Here is a 16940-nt window from a genome sequence, read left to right as displayed (position 1 = left end):
AAAATTAACACCTGAAAGGAGAACAAAATATATAAAGACAAATCAACAAGTCACAACATTTAAATAAAACATCTTTATGTCCCACTACGGTCACATTTCCTATTATTGCATCACATCAAACATGTAAATAAGTGACAATGCATCCTATTGACTGTCGTACAGAAAATTGAATTAGTTTAATATGAATTGACAAGTTGGGGTTCCACTTCAGGTTATGTTTAGGTGAAATATCAACAGAGCAACTGAAGAAGAGAAAATTAAATTGTGTTCAGAGTTTTTAATGTCAAGACTGCAGCTTGAGTGAATGTGGCTGCAACTGTCAACAGCCTGATGAGCTGTAATCATAACTTACTTTTCATTATATTTTGGCTATAACATTATGTAGAATTAAATTCAGTTGAGGAATAATAATTTTCAACATGCCCCGATACTACTTTGCAGAGATCAACTTCCTCCAATAGATCAAGTGTTAAAAACAAAACAAGCCAATAGCATCTACACAGACTTGTGTAGAAATAAAGGCATATTATACACTGTAATAACAATGTTACCAAAAAAAAAAAACAGGAAACAAAAGACTGTGGAAAAGCTTGAGAACAAAGATACTCAAACTAATGAACACAGGCATTCATATTGTGCATTGGACCTATGATTCATTGCTGGCTGACGGGATAAGATCATTGCTGAGGTGCAGGAGGGGGATCAGGTGCACATTTTGGTGAAGGTGCTGTTGTGACAACAACTGTGGAGACAGATTTCGGGGAGCCAGTCGCCATGTGCTGCTGGAGCTGCTGCGCCTGAACCGTCTGGATCCGAACCTAAATGAAGACACGCAGATAGATAGCAGTGAGTGCGCTTATTTAAGATAACCATAAAGCAGAGTATCAGTGCAGTCATAACACACTTAACTGAGGCTTTCAAACACCATGGCTAATGACAATTACTGTTATCTTTTCATGCTTTACAGTGGTTTATACTGTGCTGTAAACCACATATTAAAATACAGATTCTGATTACAAGATGACATACTTGATGAAAACATGTTTTAAATTGAATAGAGGTTATAAAATGCATTATTTCCTGTTCTTGGCAATACTTTCTCATTAGTGACATGTAAGCTGACCTGTGTGGCCTGTCCTTGCTGCTGAAGCTGCTGGAACTGTTGTGCTGTAACAAAGCTGACTGGTTTGTTCCCTGCGATCAGCTTTGTGCCAGCAGGCATGGTGGTCAGGATGATGTTCCTTCCCAGACTGCTGATACTACTAACAAAACACAGGAAAAGGACAAAAATGTGTCAGTGTACAAGCCCAACTCATTGCTGTGAAGATGGACCTTGTAAAGAGGAATGGGCAATATCTCAAAAAATGTATTTAAGAAGCTCCAAAATAACCACTTCTGCCGCTACAGTATAAACTAAATATACAAAAAACAGAAATAAATAGTTACAAGGTAGTGGTGAGGCTCAATAGGGGGTTAAATCTCCGAACAATGAATCTGACAACACGTTAAAATATATAGTGGAAATCTTTAAATAATACAATCTTCACAACAAATATTACAGTTTGAGTTTCATTTCATATTTACAGTCAAATCCGGAAAAAGTCTTAACAAGAGAAATATTTTCAATAAAAAGAAAAAAGAAAACACAGCGCAGATGATGAGACTTACTTTGGGTTAAGACTTGCTTTCACAATAGGTGTGGTCACTACACTTTTACTCTTCAGTGGTTGGTTGAGGACAGAGAGGGGCACTGTGATCCGCGCAGGTAACTTCCCCTATAATGTGGTTAAAGGAGAGGACCAGTCATGTGACTTTCAAAAATGTGTGGTAAGTACTGAGACATGGTTGAGGAGAGTTACTTCAATAAACCATACAGAAGGAATCAATACACACAGTAGAGTAATTAATTAAGTAACAGCAAGGTTTAAATTCCCATTATTGAGAAAGTACTCAATTATACAGGTAATTAGCAGCCCAATTAATTTACTTTATACGAGCTGATGAGTTCTTCATTGATTAATTAATATTTTCCCTGAGGGAGAACTATGCAAACCAATAAATGAACCGTTCAGTGTAGCATTTGAGTAGAAGCATCGAGTAGTAATAAGTCAAAGTCTCCATTCAAACTTAATATCTTATATTCAGATTGTGCCTATAGCCGGCTGAAACAGACTGCAATTAGATCACTCATATGATATAATGATTTATCATTTTAATAAAGAAAAAGTTAAGTCTGTATACTGTTAATTCAAAATTCTATCAAATGTAAATGCTGAAGATTTCTGGTGGCTTCAGCTGTACTGAAAAAGTACAAGCCTCAACCGATGGGCATTAAAACCTAGCAAATGATTTAAAATATACACAGGAAGTGAGGAACTCTCTTACCGTTTGTGTGGTAACCACTGTAGCAGGAACCTGTCGCACAGTAGCTGTAGCTGTTCCTAGTGTCAGAGGTGAGCCCGAGGCTCCAGGGGCCACTGTGATCCCCTTGGCACCAGCCACTACACTGGCAGCCATGGTCACTACATTAGCACAAGTGGACACAGTGAGCGGTTTACTGCCAGTGGTGGTCGTCATTGTGATGGTCTGACCCTGTTTCTGTGGAATAACGCCGAGGCCTGGCATTATACGAATTGTGGCGCCACTCTTGTCAGGGGAGGAGACGGTGGAGAAAGTCCTTGATTTTTGGTCAGCCACAGTGACAGCCAATGTGGGCATCAGACGTATGGCTGTGTCTCCTGCAGCCTTCAACAAGGTGGAGGCAACAGGGCCTGCTTTAGTGGTCTGTGCTTCCCCTGTGCCGGACGTAGCGCTGGAAATGGAGGAAGGTGAAGGGTGGGGCGGCGTCACATGGAGAGTGGCTGATATGCTCTTGCTGCCTGTGGCGGCAGTGCCCAGGAAGTCGGGGGTGAGTTTGACGGTTGCAACTGGGGATTTGGCAAGAGTTGCCATCATGTCCGGGGTGATCCGAAGCACCGTCTGGCCTTTAGCATCGGTGGTGATGGAGGATGGTGGAAGACGTAGGACATCTTTACCCTGGATGCGCAGGTTTGTTGCAGTTATTGGAATTCCTGCTCCTCCTGAAGTCTTCATTCCTAATTGGCCTGTGATGGACACCTTTACAGAAAAAAAATACAACAAACCCATAGATAAATCTTGTGATCATGAACATTGCAAATTCAGCTTTCCTGCACTTCCATATCAAAATTGACAGGAAAACATGCATTTATCATTTTACACTCTAAGTATTGATTGGCATCTTGCATTGCATGTTGAAGGAGTGTACTTAATTTGTGTGAGGACAAAGCTCCCTCTACACTGACTTACTAACTAACTAAACTAATCAGCCAGGTGGAGACATTCTTGCAGTTCAAGGTTAAACTAGCTGATCAAATATCCCAGTTAAAACAAACCAGTTCACCTGTTTGATGTTAGGGCTGGCGACTCCTTGCAGCACAGCAGGTGAGGCGGGGTTGTTAGCCGGGCTACCAGGTGATCCTGTTTGAGGTTTGGTCACAGTTACAGTAGAGACAGACAGGGTGGGTGGCACCTGGACTGGACTACTGGCAGACTGACTCCTCAGAGGCACTGAAACCACTGCCTATTTATACACAAAATAAGCACAGACAGAAGTGAGTATACAAATGCAATATGCAAAATAATTACCTTCTGTTTTAGCTGTCAGTTGTTCTGCTTACCTGTGAAATGCCCTTGGCTGCCACTGAGACCGGCATCCTGATCTGGTGAGGGGTCTGGTGTACCAGTGTGGCCTGCTGACTTCCTGCCGAAGCACCCAGACCGGGCTGAGCAGAAACAACCCGTACCTGAGGGAGGGAGCCTGCCGCCAGGTGACTCACAATCCGAGCCGCATGTTGGGATGTGACTGGCTGTGAAGCTGGAGGACCAGCCTGACTGGTGGGTAAGATGGTTCCCAGCTGGGGTAAGGAGGGAGGGGATACAAGGAGAACACTGGGAGAGCAGAGGCAATAGACAAGAGCAGAGTCAGTTACAAATTGAACAAATATAATATACATGTACAGCACCAGTCCCATTCACTTGCATTAGTAAGTGTGTCCAAACTTTTGACTGGTACTGTATGTATTGTAAACACTGATAGAACAAAAGATCTTCTGTCACACTGACCCTGGGCTGGTTTTTATTGTATCTGGAACTCCAGTCTTTGTTGGTGTGGTGGCTGTGCAGGGTAAGGGTGACTTAGGGGTTCCAGGTGTGTTTGGGGTGGGCGTTGAAGGGGTTGGTGACATTGGATTGGAGCCTATATCCTGCCCTGCCTCCAGACATCCAGGGGTTTTACCGACTCCGTCTTTACTTCCAGACTTCTAAAACATAAACAGGACTTAAAGATCACAACAAAATTTTGCTCTGCGACACTGATAAATAACCTAAAACTCCATGTGGGAGAGCAATACTTACAACAACAGTAGCACAACTTCAGCAGTGTATTACATACAGTGAAAAACAAATGCAGCTAAGTGTCATATTTTTCTGCAGTAAAATAAAGGCAGTGGACTCACAGGCTTTGATGCAGGTTTAGGTTTCTGCTGTAGAGCTTTTCGTGCTTTTGCGGCAGCAGCTTGAGCCTGGTGGATCCTCTCTGGATGGGAGAAAGATAAAACATAAAAATTAAGAGCTTTCCATAGTACCCTCAGTGATCTTCAAGAGCAAAATCATATGCTGTGAGACATTTTGTTCATCTACATGTGCAAGGCTGGACAGTAAATGTGTCAGTATTTGTTTTTAAATGTGGCAGCTCCATGACGCAAAGACATTTCGTAATCAGAAAAAGAAAACCCTGCTGTCACCACATTCCCGCTTACCAAACTCTTCTTGACTCCGATTGCGGTGCAGGTAAATCCACAGTTTGCGGCCAATGTCGTACTTCACACAGGGGTCTTTCTCATAGTGAAGTCTATCTAGAGCCCCACTGACAACCGTGTTCACCTAAAACGCACAGAAAGCCTCTAGCTTACAGGAAATGACACCATAAGACAACAGCTTACAGGCAGCGGCTGCCTCTGGAAAGTGGTTCAAAACTAATCAATCTTCTAGGATGCTGACAGTCAAAAAGAAGTCACTCCGCCAGAGTAAGATGAATGATTAAAAGAAAAAAGCTAAATGTATCACACCTGTGCACTAGTGACATCTGGAGCGAGAAACTGTGAGTCTTTCAACAGTTCACAGATCTCTGCCCTGGTTCCCTCTCCGTTGGGCAACCTGGCTGCTGCATCCCGCACTAAAGAAGAGAGATGGTAGAAGGCAAAATTCATGTGATTGGTTTCCTTTGTGCACACTTAAAGCATTGGGTCACTACTGCCTGACAATGAAGTTTTAAGTAAAACAGAAGATCTAACCCAGAGAGAGAATGGTGACATATGGTGGCCGGTCTGAGCGGAGCAGTGTGTGCTCCCTGGCTTTGTTGAGAGACATCTCCTTATCAAATACCCCTTTAACAGGTCCCACCACAGATTCAAAGCCGTGCATTCTAAAGGTGAAGGCTTTATGTGGTTGGTTGTATCGCTGCTGCTCCTAATGAACAAAAAAACAAAAAACAAAAAGTATGTTGAAGTTCAATTTATAATTCTTAAGAATAAAAACTACTGTTGATTAGGACAGAAACTGTCAGAAGAATTAAAAACAGATTATCAAAATGTCATGAAAGTGAGAAATCGGAGGAACACAAACAAACCTGGATTTGGAACACCTGTCTCTCATTTCCAGTGCTGGGCCGCACCACATAATCAGTCGAACTGTTTGGTTAGAGAGATAACACTGTTTACTTCAACAATCTTAACAGTACAACTTCAATATGCTAATATAAGACTACAAATCACTTATCTCCATGTAGAATTAAGCTAAATATTTTATTTATTGAGAAATTGACTATTTGGTATTTAAAAAAACACTATTCATCTATAATTAAGATAAATATAAAATGATATGCTTAGTCTGTTCAGCGACCCCCCCCCCCCCGTAAAAAACAAAGCAATCAATTAATTTTCTGTCAATCAACTAACTGGTTACATAATTTCTCGGCATCATGCCATATTTGCAAAGATTGATCAATAACTGAATCTTACACTCTTGGTGTGGGTGAAGTCATCTCCATGAGTTCTTCACTTTCAGTCTGTGGAAGACAAAAAAAGCCTAATAATGAAACTGTAATATACCATATAATATAAACATGGTAGCACAGTATTTTGCAATCTTCAGCAAAAAACTGTTTGTAACAGGAATAATATTTTATATTTATAATACCTTGACAACAAAATCTTTTGAGTCCAGCCACAGCTGACAGAGTGCACTGAGATCCTTTTCTGTATCCTGAGTGGGACCTAAAATAAGTGATGGACATTAATCTCCCAGAATAGAATCAGCATGAACACCAAGCACTACATCAATCAGGAATTTCAATAGTCTATCCCTCTTACCAATCCATCTCCACTGCTGAGATTCATCAGCAAATTCAACAAATGGAGAAAAGCCACTGGGCAGAGCCATCATGCCATCTGATTGTCAGAGTTGGAAAAATATACATGAATAACTTGCAGTGGAAAATAAAAAAAAAAGTAAAGTCTGACCATTTTAGTGTACATGACCACGACTACTTACCTTTGGTCTCTCCTGCAAGAAACTGCAGGGCTTGAAGAACCAAGTCAGACCAACAGGGGGCAGAAGAAAACCACACGTTGAGGGAACTGGCTGGAGAGGACTGCCACATTTGAACTTTCTCCTCTAACTGAGAGCAGATCAAAGTTTAGCTGTTAAAATGAATGGCCAGGCCTGTGCTCGAACTTACAGTATAAAATGCATGAGAGACTCTGTAATGAGTAAATACCATTAAAGTACTGGCAAGGTGTTCTGTCCTCAAGATAGTCTCCAACAAGCTGAAGAAACTGACAGCTATTTCCTCAACCATAACTGGGCTGCTCTGAGACTCCTCCACCATTCTGTAATAATGACGGTTTGTTACATTAGAGATTAGATTACATTAGATTACAGATGACTCATTTCACATCTGGACAATACATTAAATGTTTTTAAGAACAGCGTAACACTAGACTTACTCTTCCTTGATATTGGGCAGTGGAGTAGACGGTGTGTCCGGCAGGGAGTTGATGATGTTTGCTGGTGGAGCTGACGGGGTGTCTAAAGGCGCAAGAGTTTCACAGGGATCCTCAGATTCCACTTTTATTGTCCTCATTTTCTTCTTCCTTCTCTCATCTCTCATCTTCTTTTTGGGCAAAGACAGATCAAAGAGCGCTGGAAGATAAAAAGAAAGAAACAAGTCAACTTTGTGTCATGAAATCGAGAAAAGCAAGACAATAGTTTACAAGTTCGGTATTTTTTAATTTATTTACTCACGCATAGTCCCCTTCCGACCAATATTTGCTCTTGAGAGAATGTCTCCAAGGTGGATATCAGAAGTCATCAAGTCTGGATGGTCCTGAGTAAATCAATCATCAGTGATATACTGTACAAGTTAAGACTAAACCATATCTGTTTTTTTCCCCTCCAGACACCACTTACTGGCTGTCGCTTCCTCTTCTCCCGATGGTTTTGCAGCATGGTTTTCAAATCCCGCTCTCCTAGTTCCATTTTTTCTGTAAGAAAATGGTGGTTTCAACATGGTGGTCACTGTACTAAAACATAACAGCAACATCATCTGGATATTGGAAGAAACACTGACCAGTCGTCTTCATGTCTTGGGTGGAAAGGCTGGGCAGAACTCTGAGCGAGACAGTGGGTGTTGGAGAGGAAGGTGATTGTGGTGCTGGTGTCCATAGTGATATGTCTACAAGGATATGTAATAAGACATGCAAAAGCACCGGTAAGGTCAGTTTTATACATTTATTTTTCAGCACTTGGATTTCATTCTAATAATCTTCAAATCAGTCATCAGCAGCATCAGCAGTGATACTAATGAAAGAGCAGACTAACCGTCATCATCGGATGAAGCATTACTGTCACCACACTCTGTTTTGACCTCCTTTAATATGCGGCTCAATCTTCTTCTGACTCTTGGCTCCCTCATTTCAGCATGAGTCTTGTTTGGTAGCTTTCTTTTCGGTGGAAAGTCCAGACCATTGTGAACCGCATACTCCAGCAACTCCTAAAACAAGAAAAAACATTAAGACCAACTGCAGAGAGTTTAGTGCCTTGTACTTCAAACTTTTACAAAAATACCTTTCTGGAGACAAGGATCTGTTTCAACAGTCTGTGGTAATACTGCTGAAAGGAGTACAACTGTCGCTTCCTCTGGGACTTGGCACACAGTTGTCTGTACTTGACCACCTCAGGATTGAAGTAACCATCTGAATTGAAATAATGAGGGTCGTGATGAGAAAATGCTTCAAAAATTCACTCATATAGTATTGTGTCGATTGGTAAATAAACAGTGTGATTACCTCTGAATAGTTTTTGTGCAAGATGAAGGGGATTTCCAAAATTAAAATTCCTGTTGTTGAATAGGTCGCTGATGGTGCTGTCCTGCTCTGCAACCTTGTTGTCAGGAAACTGTGGCAAAAACTGACGGAGGTGCTGCCTCTGGGAATCTGACAGTACTTCAGTCCAGGTGCTTTCGCTCATCACAGAGAAGAAAATTTCAGGCTGTTGACAAAAAAAGTAACCAGCAAAATTTGATGCATCATCTGCATGGTGTATTACTTCTGTTAACAATCCAACAAAGCAGGGAAGAGCAGCATTTCATCACTAAGGGCAACATAACTCACATCTTCAAGTAGGTCCTCTGGGAGGCTCACTCTACAGCTCCCCAGCATGCACTCCTCAGTGATTTGTCCATCGTTTTCTTCTTTCGGATCAAGGGGGTCTGTAAGCATGTGGGTGAGGGCATCCATTCTCTTCTGTACTAGCCTTAATGTTCACACAGACAAGCACAAGCGATTACAAAGTCGCATAAAACCTCATTTTAATCTCTGGACTGACGCGTGTAATTCCTGTCATTCAACTTGCATACGTTGTTGGGTTTTATATTTTAGGAGGAGCTTGGTAGTTAAGAGCTACAAAACGACAGAGTATCATTAGGAAGCACTCACCAATGTCAAAACATTAGCCAGTACTGTAACGCTACTGCTGTTAGCGAGCTAAGCTACCAGCTGAGTTAGCAAGAAGGCCAGTTCTAACGTTTGCATTATTGGTCCGGCTTTCAACGCGAATATACTAATAATGTATGACATATATTTAAATGTTTACATTGATACTATTAGTTAAAGTCTGCTAATAACACTTACCTGACAATGCTTTGTGTTTTGGAAATGAACGAGGGAACAATTTTACCGACGGACCGTATTCTTCTTCTGCTGAAACTGGACGACAGTCCCTCTTTTTCATGGATGTATAAAGAGAACTGGCCACAGGAAGAGCGCCAGGCTTTGAAGCCAATTTGACATAGCGGCCAAACCGTGTAATTACAACGTCACGTGATGCACACTGGCCCAAAAGATTTTTTCCCGTAAACTTACATTGTGAAAGAGATGTCTGTAAATCAGCGGATAAATTTTTCTGAGCGTCACAACCCCCGCGAAATGACTTGTCTCACTATCAGAATTAAACCCGTTTGGTCCGATCACATTTCAAAAGCCTAGAAGAGCCGCACGATTGAATTGTTTTATCCCCATTCAAGTTAACCGGAGGGCTAAGCCGGAAGTAGCCGACTCGGCCAGCGAAAGTCACTAGTGCGCATGCTCTATGGGCCGCACAATGCGGAAGATCCATGGATGTATAAAGAGAACAAGTTCTCTTCTTTCATGGGAAGATCCGGGTACTTTCATACCGGGAAGAAGATTTTTTTTGGCTTCATGCGCCACTGTGCAACTTTCATAAGAATGAACGAGGCCCCGCCTCCGACGTTATATCCAGTTCTCTTTATACGTTCATGCTCTTTTTCTTCTTCTCTTCTTCTTTGGCATTGATATTGTTGCATTACTGCCATCTTCTGGAGTGAATTGACTCCTACAGTGTCCTGATTCAACCCTGTTCTCCGGAGGTAGCTGATGCAGCATCTTCTGCCCCATCCACCAGCACCGCACTCCAGTATGTTTTTTTAATTCTGTTCCTATATCCCAAATCTTTCCATTTCCTCCATCATGCCCTTCCTTTCTTACATGTATCGTTATTCATTGAATTTGATGATAACATGTTCTACAGTTTCTGATACCTGACGATATTCATAAAGACCGGTTGGATGCTCAACGTTACCTATAACATGAAGTGTAACGTTACTGTAGATAGGTTGTTTGCTGCCCTCTACAGGAGACCGAGTATGTAAACTTACTCTGTTATTCAAGGTAGTAAAACTGTAAACTTAAACAGAGAACTTCACGACTTATTTATTTGAATGTCGTAATTGGTAGGTATTGTTATTAATATCATTATGTAAAACTTTGGGGCGGAGAAGAGCCTAATTCTTGGTTAACACATAAAATAACGTTAGCTCATCATAGCTACCGTTAAATGAAGCAGTTATAACGGTCTCCTGGCTGCTAACGGCTGACGGTATAACGCGAAATGATGCAGCCGTTAGAGGAAGAGTCAGTAGCTACAATGAATTTTACATTCTGCTTGTTTGACGACTACTTCTCTAAATTTCTGTAAATTGGTCGTGTCTTCGAAGCTACATTTACAAGACATGCTATGCTGGAAAAGCTTGTAGTAACTAATTTATTCCTTTAATATTAAAAACATATATACATCATACATATACATAAAACAGGTTTTCACCAATGTTTCTGTTTGTTAACTTACTTGTCCTGGTGAATATGTGTAAAAGTGAGGTTGTTTTGATGACAAAACCAAACCAAACATATTTAAATCTAAATACATAAATATAAGTAGCATTAATAAATAACAATAAAAATAAAGGTGTTGTCTTCAAACAGCAGTGCTATAAACTAATGTATGTCTCTTATTCATTTATCAATGTATATCTTTATATCAGTTCACAGATAAAAACTATACACCACTTAATATTGTATTAGCTTTCAGGTGTAACCTGATAGAGCTGAACTGAATCATTCAGTTATATTAACCAAACAAACAAGGAGAAAGTCCCACTCCATAATAATAAATACTAGAAAATTCTTAAAGAGAATATACTCAAAACACATTAAACTCTTAATGTTGAAATTTCACACCAGAAAAGTACTGCCAAATCAGTCTGTCTGTAAAACCTGCTCCTTTTTAACGCATTTTTTCAGTTGTTATGGCATTATTCTGGCTTCAAATTTAATACTTTTAGTGCAGTTTTCAATATATAACATAGTGCAAAACAGTGGTCCAGATACCATTTGAATTGCTGGTCTAGTTTTGTCAGCTTGCTCCTCCTCTTTATGATGCTGCTGTGAACAAGAATGAACAGTCAATCTCTCTGGCTCACAACACAGCCAGAGAGAGGCACAGGACACCCATTGCCCTTCACAAACCTTCACCAACATTGCCCTGCTGCATGAGGTGGGCACAGAGGCACCAGGAGTTACAGAACTGAGAGACAAACATTTTTCCATTTCTCTCAAAGTTTTGCTTTTAATGCCTTGGGAGAATGGCAGAAGGTGCAGATGGAGAGGAAGAGATTCAGTTCTTGCGTACCGTAAGTGATGCTGTCTTCCTCTTCTCAGATAGTTTATAGCTAGTTAGTAGACATATTCAGTCAACAATGCACAGAAATAAGCCTTTTCCTATATGTAATTGTCACTTCTTAACACATAATAGATAAACATTTACTGTGTTGGGTAACTTTCTTTACAGAGATGGAGCAGAGATTGACAAGAACAGTTGGCTGGTTTCGTTGCCATTGTTACCTATTTATATCTCAATGGATACTTGATATGTTAGTGTTTTGTCACTGAGAAGAAAACCTGTGGTGCCAGTTGACAGTTGACATACATATGTATATAGAATGTGAAAAGTAATTTGATACAGTTACACAAAAGTATTATATCATTTTGACACTGACACCACAGTTTTAATTTTGATGGCAAATAAGACATTACATATTTTCTGAAAATTAGCTACATTTTCTGTAGTTGGGTCACTTTAGTGTTTTAAGCAGAACGTTGCATCAGTGTCTAGGGCAGGGATGAAGATCACAATTGCTTCACAGAAAAAAACCCACAATTGTGGAAATCCAGTCAAAGACAGAGTTCAGTTCAGATTTCTATAAGTAGGTTGTGTGAGAGGCAGTGTAGTCTAGATTTGTGAATTTGAACAGATCCATCCTAAAGTGAGATTGGAGGCAGTCAGACTAATTGTGATGAATAATGCTGGAACTAATAATCCATTGATAGTGAATGGTCATGTGAACTACTACACTCAGTTGTACCATGCCTGTTGGTTTGATGGGAATATGGATGTTATTTTTCTTGGCTTGTAGTTCAAAGATCTACAACAGAATGAAGCTGATATGGTCGATATGGTCTAGTTTGTCTCTTGATGTCATTCCAGGTGAAATACTTTTGGAGGGAATGAAAATAAGAGCAACTTAAGTATTTAAGGTAGTGTGTTATCATCGGTATCTGTATCAAGAATCTATGTTGGTATGTGCAGAATTATCCCATAAAACTGTGGTGATGCTGTGACTTTATCTCATAAGTAATAACCACCCATTTCCATCCACCTTTTTACTCTCTGACACTTGACAGACTGGAGGGACCTAAATTTAAATTGTGATTTTTGTAGCGTCAGAACATGAACTTGGCAACTCTGGCCTGGCCTTGCACAACAAAGCGGCAGTGAGTGATGACTGAAGGACTTGCCCAGATATCATCTAATATGTACTGTTGTGCTGCTTCTTGGAAATAAATGGCCGTTACAGATGCAGGTCATCTCTTGAGAAGTACTCATTCTCTGCTGTTTACAAAACAGCTCAGTATGTCACTATTTATAAGCCATAAATTATCAGTGACCATGCCTCACGCCAAAATGTAATATGGGCGTATGGGGTGAATCCAAAGGATGTCTAGTTCTGAGGTTTACGTTCTGCTGCTCCTCAATTTGTGATTTAGGTAACAAGCATATTTTTAAAATCAAAATCTTGCTTTTGGAGGTCTCAGATACAATTAAGGCCAACAGAGGGACAAACATACAGTATATAATAATGTACAAGGAAATAAACTTGACAATACAGTTGTAAGATACCTTAAAGGTTAAAAATGTTCACTTAATTGATAACTCAGTGTATGTTATAAAATGTTTAGTTTAAATTAGTTTATTTTTGTTGCATTACTCACTGCTGAGGTATCGTATTTCCTTTTAAGATCTCTGTGCCAAAGCCTGCCCAAGGGCACTGTGGCCTTGCAAGCAGTCTAACGTAACACTCTATTAGTGGTGATACTCAGCCATAGTAGATGTTCAACAAAGTCACTTGATTTTCTCTAGACCTTGGTAAGTCTGGCCCTAATGTTAGTGTAACCCAGTCACTGATCTATATCTATAGACTGATTTTCACGTTATGAGTACCCTTTAAAACTCACTTCCTCATAGCCTCTTGATTAGAGGTTTTGTACCCTGAGCGTGTGGCTGCAGTCTTTTGACTTCAAGTAATGTTTACTTGATATTTTGATGAAGAACAGTGTGCATGTTTTAGCATATTTAATTTTGTAAATAAATAAAAAACACATTTTTAGTTGACATGATGTCATGGCTTGATATACAGCATATACTTAAATGAAATATGTAACAATGTGTCATAAAGTTACTGTCAGTCTGTAGCTGTTCACCCTGAACTTAGCTGAGTTCTATATTTACTGTGTGAGGATTAGCAGGTTCAAAGCTTGGCCCATTTCAGCACCTGTTTACTTCAGTCCATGTAGGAACTTAGCTAAAGTAGTGCTAGCAATGGTCATTATCAGATGCTAGTTTCAAAACATTATGTCAGATCTTTTTATGGCAGTTCTTGCATAGCTAATTCTTAAATTTTTGATAAATACATAGCCTAGTGTTGTCATGATGGCATCTAGCATCTGTCTGTCTGTCGGTCAGCCTGTTAGCCCTTAGACACATTCCTGTGCACGCTGTAACTTAGGAACAGAAAGTGAGAGACACTTAATACTTACGTCTGTGATGTGCTAAGAGAGGACTGTTAGTGAGTCGAATGGATTTTGCTGAATTGTCTTTAAGGTGCCAGCACTGTTGACAGATGTATTTTTCTTGCTTCAGTCTGACAGCTGATGTATATTATTAGCAAACTACTGACTTTTAAGTCTGCTGTACAGGGTAGCAGTTTCATTGTTATTATTAAATAAGATATATGAGTAGTTCATGTGTTCAGGACATGAGATTGATGAAGAGGAATCTTCATCAATGAGATTGATGAAGAGGAAACAATGTGACTGTTATAGACAAAAATACAAATTCTCTTAAACTCATACTTAAAAGCTCTGTGGTGTAGCGACAAAAATTGTTATCATAATGGAAGACTTGTGTAATTGTACTGCACCTTCAACTTGAAAACAAAAGCCACCATATCCACACACCTTACCCAAGGTGTGTCATGTTGAGAATGTGAGTAATCGATAGCAAAAATTCCTGGGTTGGCTCTCAGCTCAGGTCTTTTTTGTCTGCAGTTTGCATACTTTCCTCATCTTTGCACATGTTTCCTTTCTAAATGGGACAGTCTAAATCACCCATAGAAGTGAATTTACATGGGTTAGCAACTGTTTATGCCAGTGTAGAGCCTGAATGACTGTACAATTAGTGCAAGACATTGCTCATACCACAGATGTTTAACTTTGTACCTGTGTACATTATCATGTAAGAAATATCAATTTACAGTTTTATTAAATTAAATTTCATAATAACTGACATACTATTGGGAACTATGTTGTACTCTTTTCACTAAAATTACATATTTCTTACTGGCATGTACTGGTATGAATGATTCAAGTATTTTACAGACACACACAACACAACCAGCTGAGCATGAATTTCTGAGCTGAGGGGATTCAGAGTGATATTAAGAATATTTCTGCCCTCAGAAAACTGACTAGTTGCATTATTGAAGCAGTGCAATGTGGGCCAATCTTTCCTGGCCGTCAAATACTAAATATCTGGTGCTTTCCAAAGGGGGATGTGTGAACAGCAGGTGCAGCGGCCTGAAATAGAGAGCTTGTGGGGGAGTGGCTGGTGTCATGGAGCCAGAGAGGTGGAGAGATTAGAGTTGGACCAGGGACAGGCACAGTGAAAAACACTAACAGAGGAAAGTGAAGGTTAGGAACAAGAGTAGTTTAATGTAGAGGAACAGCCATTTTTAAAGTTTATTTTATGTGTCATTCCTGTTATGTTGGCCTCAGTGTTGTCTCTTTTGGTCACACTTAAAAACTCTCATCTATGTGGTGAGATGCAGTCAGACGTCAACACGATCTGTGTTCCTTTGTTAACTGCTCCCTTGCTACTTAGCCACCTCTAAATTAGTTTCGCTTGTAATGCCATCCCTTGTAAATATAGTATGGGTCATATGAATTTGACCTATCAGAGTCATGAATAGAAGGTTTAGTATGCTAACCCCTAAAATGTAAAAAACATCATTTACTTAAACAGTTATTTTGCCTGAGAGTAATTTAAAATCCATGCTCTTTCTCCATGTTTCCTGTCTCTTTCTGCTGTCGGCTATCAAACAAATGTATAAATGGTACCCAAATAACCCTTCTCTTTCATTTTGGACTTGTGTCGTCTTTGTAGGATGATCATGTGGTGCTGCAGTGTACTGCCTCTATTCTTAAAGAACAGATCAAGCTGTGTCTGTCATGTGAAGGATTTGGGAATCGTCTCTGTTTCCTTGAGACCACCTCAAATGCTCAGGTTGTGAAAGGACACAGTGCTTCATGCCTTTTAACAATTTCTTTGATAATTTCAATGGTCACTATTTAACATGTTTACTGATTGGATGCCATGTATTTCAGAATGTCCCTCCAGACCTGGCTATCTGCTGCTTCATATTGGAGCAGTCCTTATCTGTGCGGGCATTACAGGAGATGTTGTCCAATTCTTCTGTGGATGAGGTAACACACAATCAGAGGGAAAGTAGTACTGTTTGATAAAAAGGCCCCTCTTTTCCATGGGATGTAGCCATTATACTGTAAACAAATGTAATGTATTGTTCATACGGCAATTGACTCTCACGCTTTTTCTTTTCCGGCTTCATTCCCCATGCTCCTTCACTCTCCCACCTCACAATTATAGGCCGTCGATTTGGACAAATGGGTATGTTTGTTAATTTTCCCCTGTCACTGTTCCATGAAATCTCTGTCCGTCTATCTGCTTCAGCCAAAGACTTCTTGTCATAACTCCATTGCAACTCACTTTCACAACCTCATTTAGTTTTACCATAAACTTAGCTTACAATACCTTTACTGATTTATTCATAAACCGCAGCTCTTTTTTCTATCACAATGTCCTGTCACTGTCATTGTAAATCACTGTGTTGAGCCTACTGTGTTTTGTTTCTCATTTGTATCCAATGAACAAATAACAATAACAGACAATGGACCAGAAAAACTCTAATGATGACACAATAACAGTAAGATTTTAGCTAACAGTTATTTTGTTGTTCTATATTCTACAGTACCAGTCAAAAGTTTGGACACACCTTCCCACTCACTTTAATGTGTGTCCAAACTTTTCAATGGTACTTTTTTTAGTGGCAAAATGCAACTTCACTATTGTTTTGCTCATTTGCCTTGAGTTCATTTAATTTATTTCCTATCATTTATACCATGCTTGTATTTGTTGTAATTGTAAGACATGGCTGTGGTTTTATTCCTTCTATTGCTCATGTCTAAGTTCATGCTTGCAGCTTATAAGGGTCCATAGGCTTTCAGAATGCAGCTTCTTACTGGTTTTAACAGACGACATCACATCAACCCAATCCTTGCTTCTCTCCATTGGCTCCCTGTTTGATTTAGAATTGA

At 39.9% G+C, this 16940-nt stretch overlaps 2 protein-coding genes across 13 annotated transcripts in view; one reads left to right on the top strand and one right to left on the bottom strand.

Moving 5' to 3' along the window:
* Positions 1-58: 58 nt before the first annotated feature.
* On the bottom strand, positions 59-9427 carry nfrkb (nuclear factor related to kappaB binding protein). 3 transcript variants are annotated; one of them, XM_044370918.1, is made up of 26 exons: positions 9270-9427; positions 8751-8892; positions 8427-8628; positions 8206-8333; positions 7960-8131; positions 7709-7813; positions 7549-7622; positions 7384-7465; positions 7086-7281; positions 6857-6968; positions 6631-6757; positions 6450-6527; positions 6277-6353; positions 6099-6145; positions 5708-5768; positions 5373-5547; positions 5148-5254; positions 4839-4962; positions 4536-4615; positions 4144-4340; positions 3699-3969; positions 3422-3601; positions 2386-3117; positions 1669-1775; positions 1124-1259; positions 59-818 (listed from the first exon to the last, which is right to left on the bottom strand). In XM_044370918.1, the coding sequence occupies exons 2-26, from the start codon at positions 8874-8876 to the stop codon at positions 678-680; spliced, it is 3837 nt and encodes a 1278-aa protein (XP_044226853.1). In that variant the 5' UTR covers positions 8877-8892; positions 9270-9427; the 3' UTR covers positions 59-677. The 3 variants fall into 3 exon arrangements, with proteins under 3 accessions (XP_044226853.1, XP_044226852.1, XP_044226851.1); XM_044370917.1 differs by having other exon boundaries at positions 1124-1262; positions 9270-9426; XM_044370916.1 differs by having other exon boundaries at positions 1124-1262; positions 4144-4337; positions 9270-9355.
* A 1955-nt stretch (positions 9428-11382) lies between these two features.
* LOC122996220 (ryanodine receptor 1-like) overlaps positions 11383-16940 on the top strand; it is a 50652-nt gene continuing 45094 nt past the window's right edge. For 6 of the 10 annotated variants that reach the window (XM_044371840.1, XM_044371834.1, XM_044371836.1 and 3 more), the window contains exons 1-5: positions 11383-11623; positions 15712-15831; positions 15933-16031; positions 16213-16233; positions 16511-16549. In XM_044371840.1, the coding sequence (XP_044227775.1) occupies positions 11576-11623; positions 15712-15831; positions 15933-16031; positions 16213-16233; positions 16511-16549 (327 nt within the window). In that variant the 5' untranslated portion in view covers positions 11383-11575. The remainder of the gene's footprint in view (positions 11624-15711; positions 15832-15932; positions 16032-16212; positions 16234-16510; positions 16550-16940) is intronic. The other 4 variants (XM_044371841.1, XM_044371842.1, XM_044371839.1 and 1 more) reach the window with 2 other exon arrangements.

This window comes from Thunnus albacares, chromosome 13 (genome assembly GCF_914725855.1).
Source record: "Thunnus albacares chromosome 13, fThuAlb1.1, whole genome shotgun sequence".
Lineage (NCBI taxonomy): Eukaryota > Metazoa > Chordata > Actinopteri > Scombriformes > Scombridae > Thunnus > Thunnus albacares.
The sequence above is the reverse complement of the archived record's forward strand: the minus strand, read 5'-3'. Positions and strand labels throughout refer to the sequence as shown.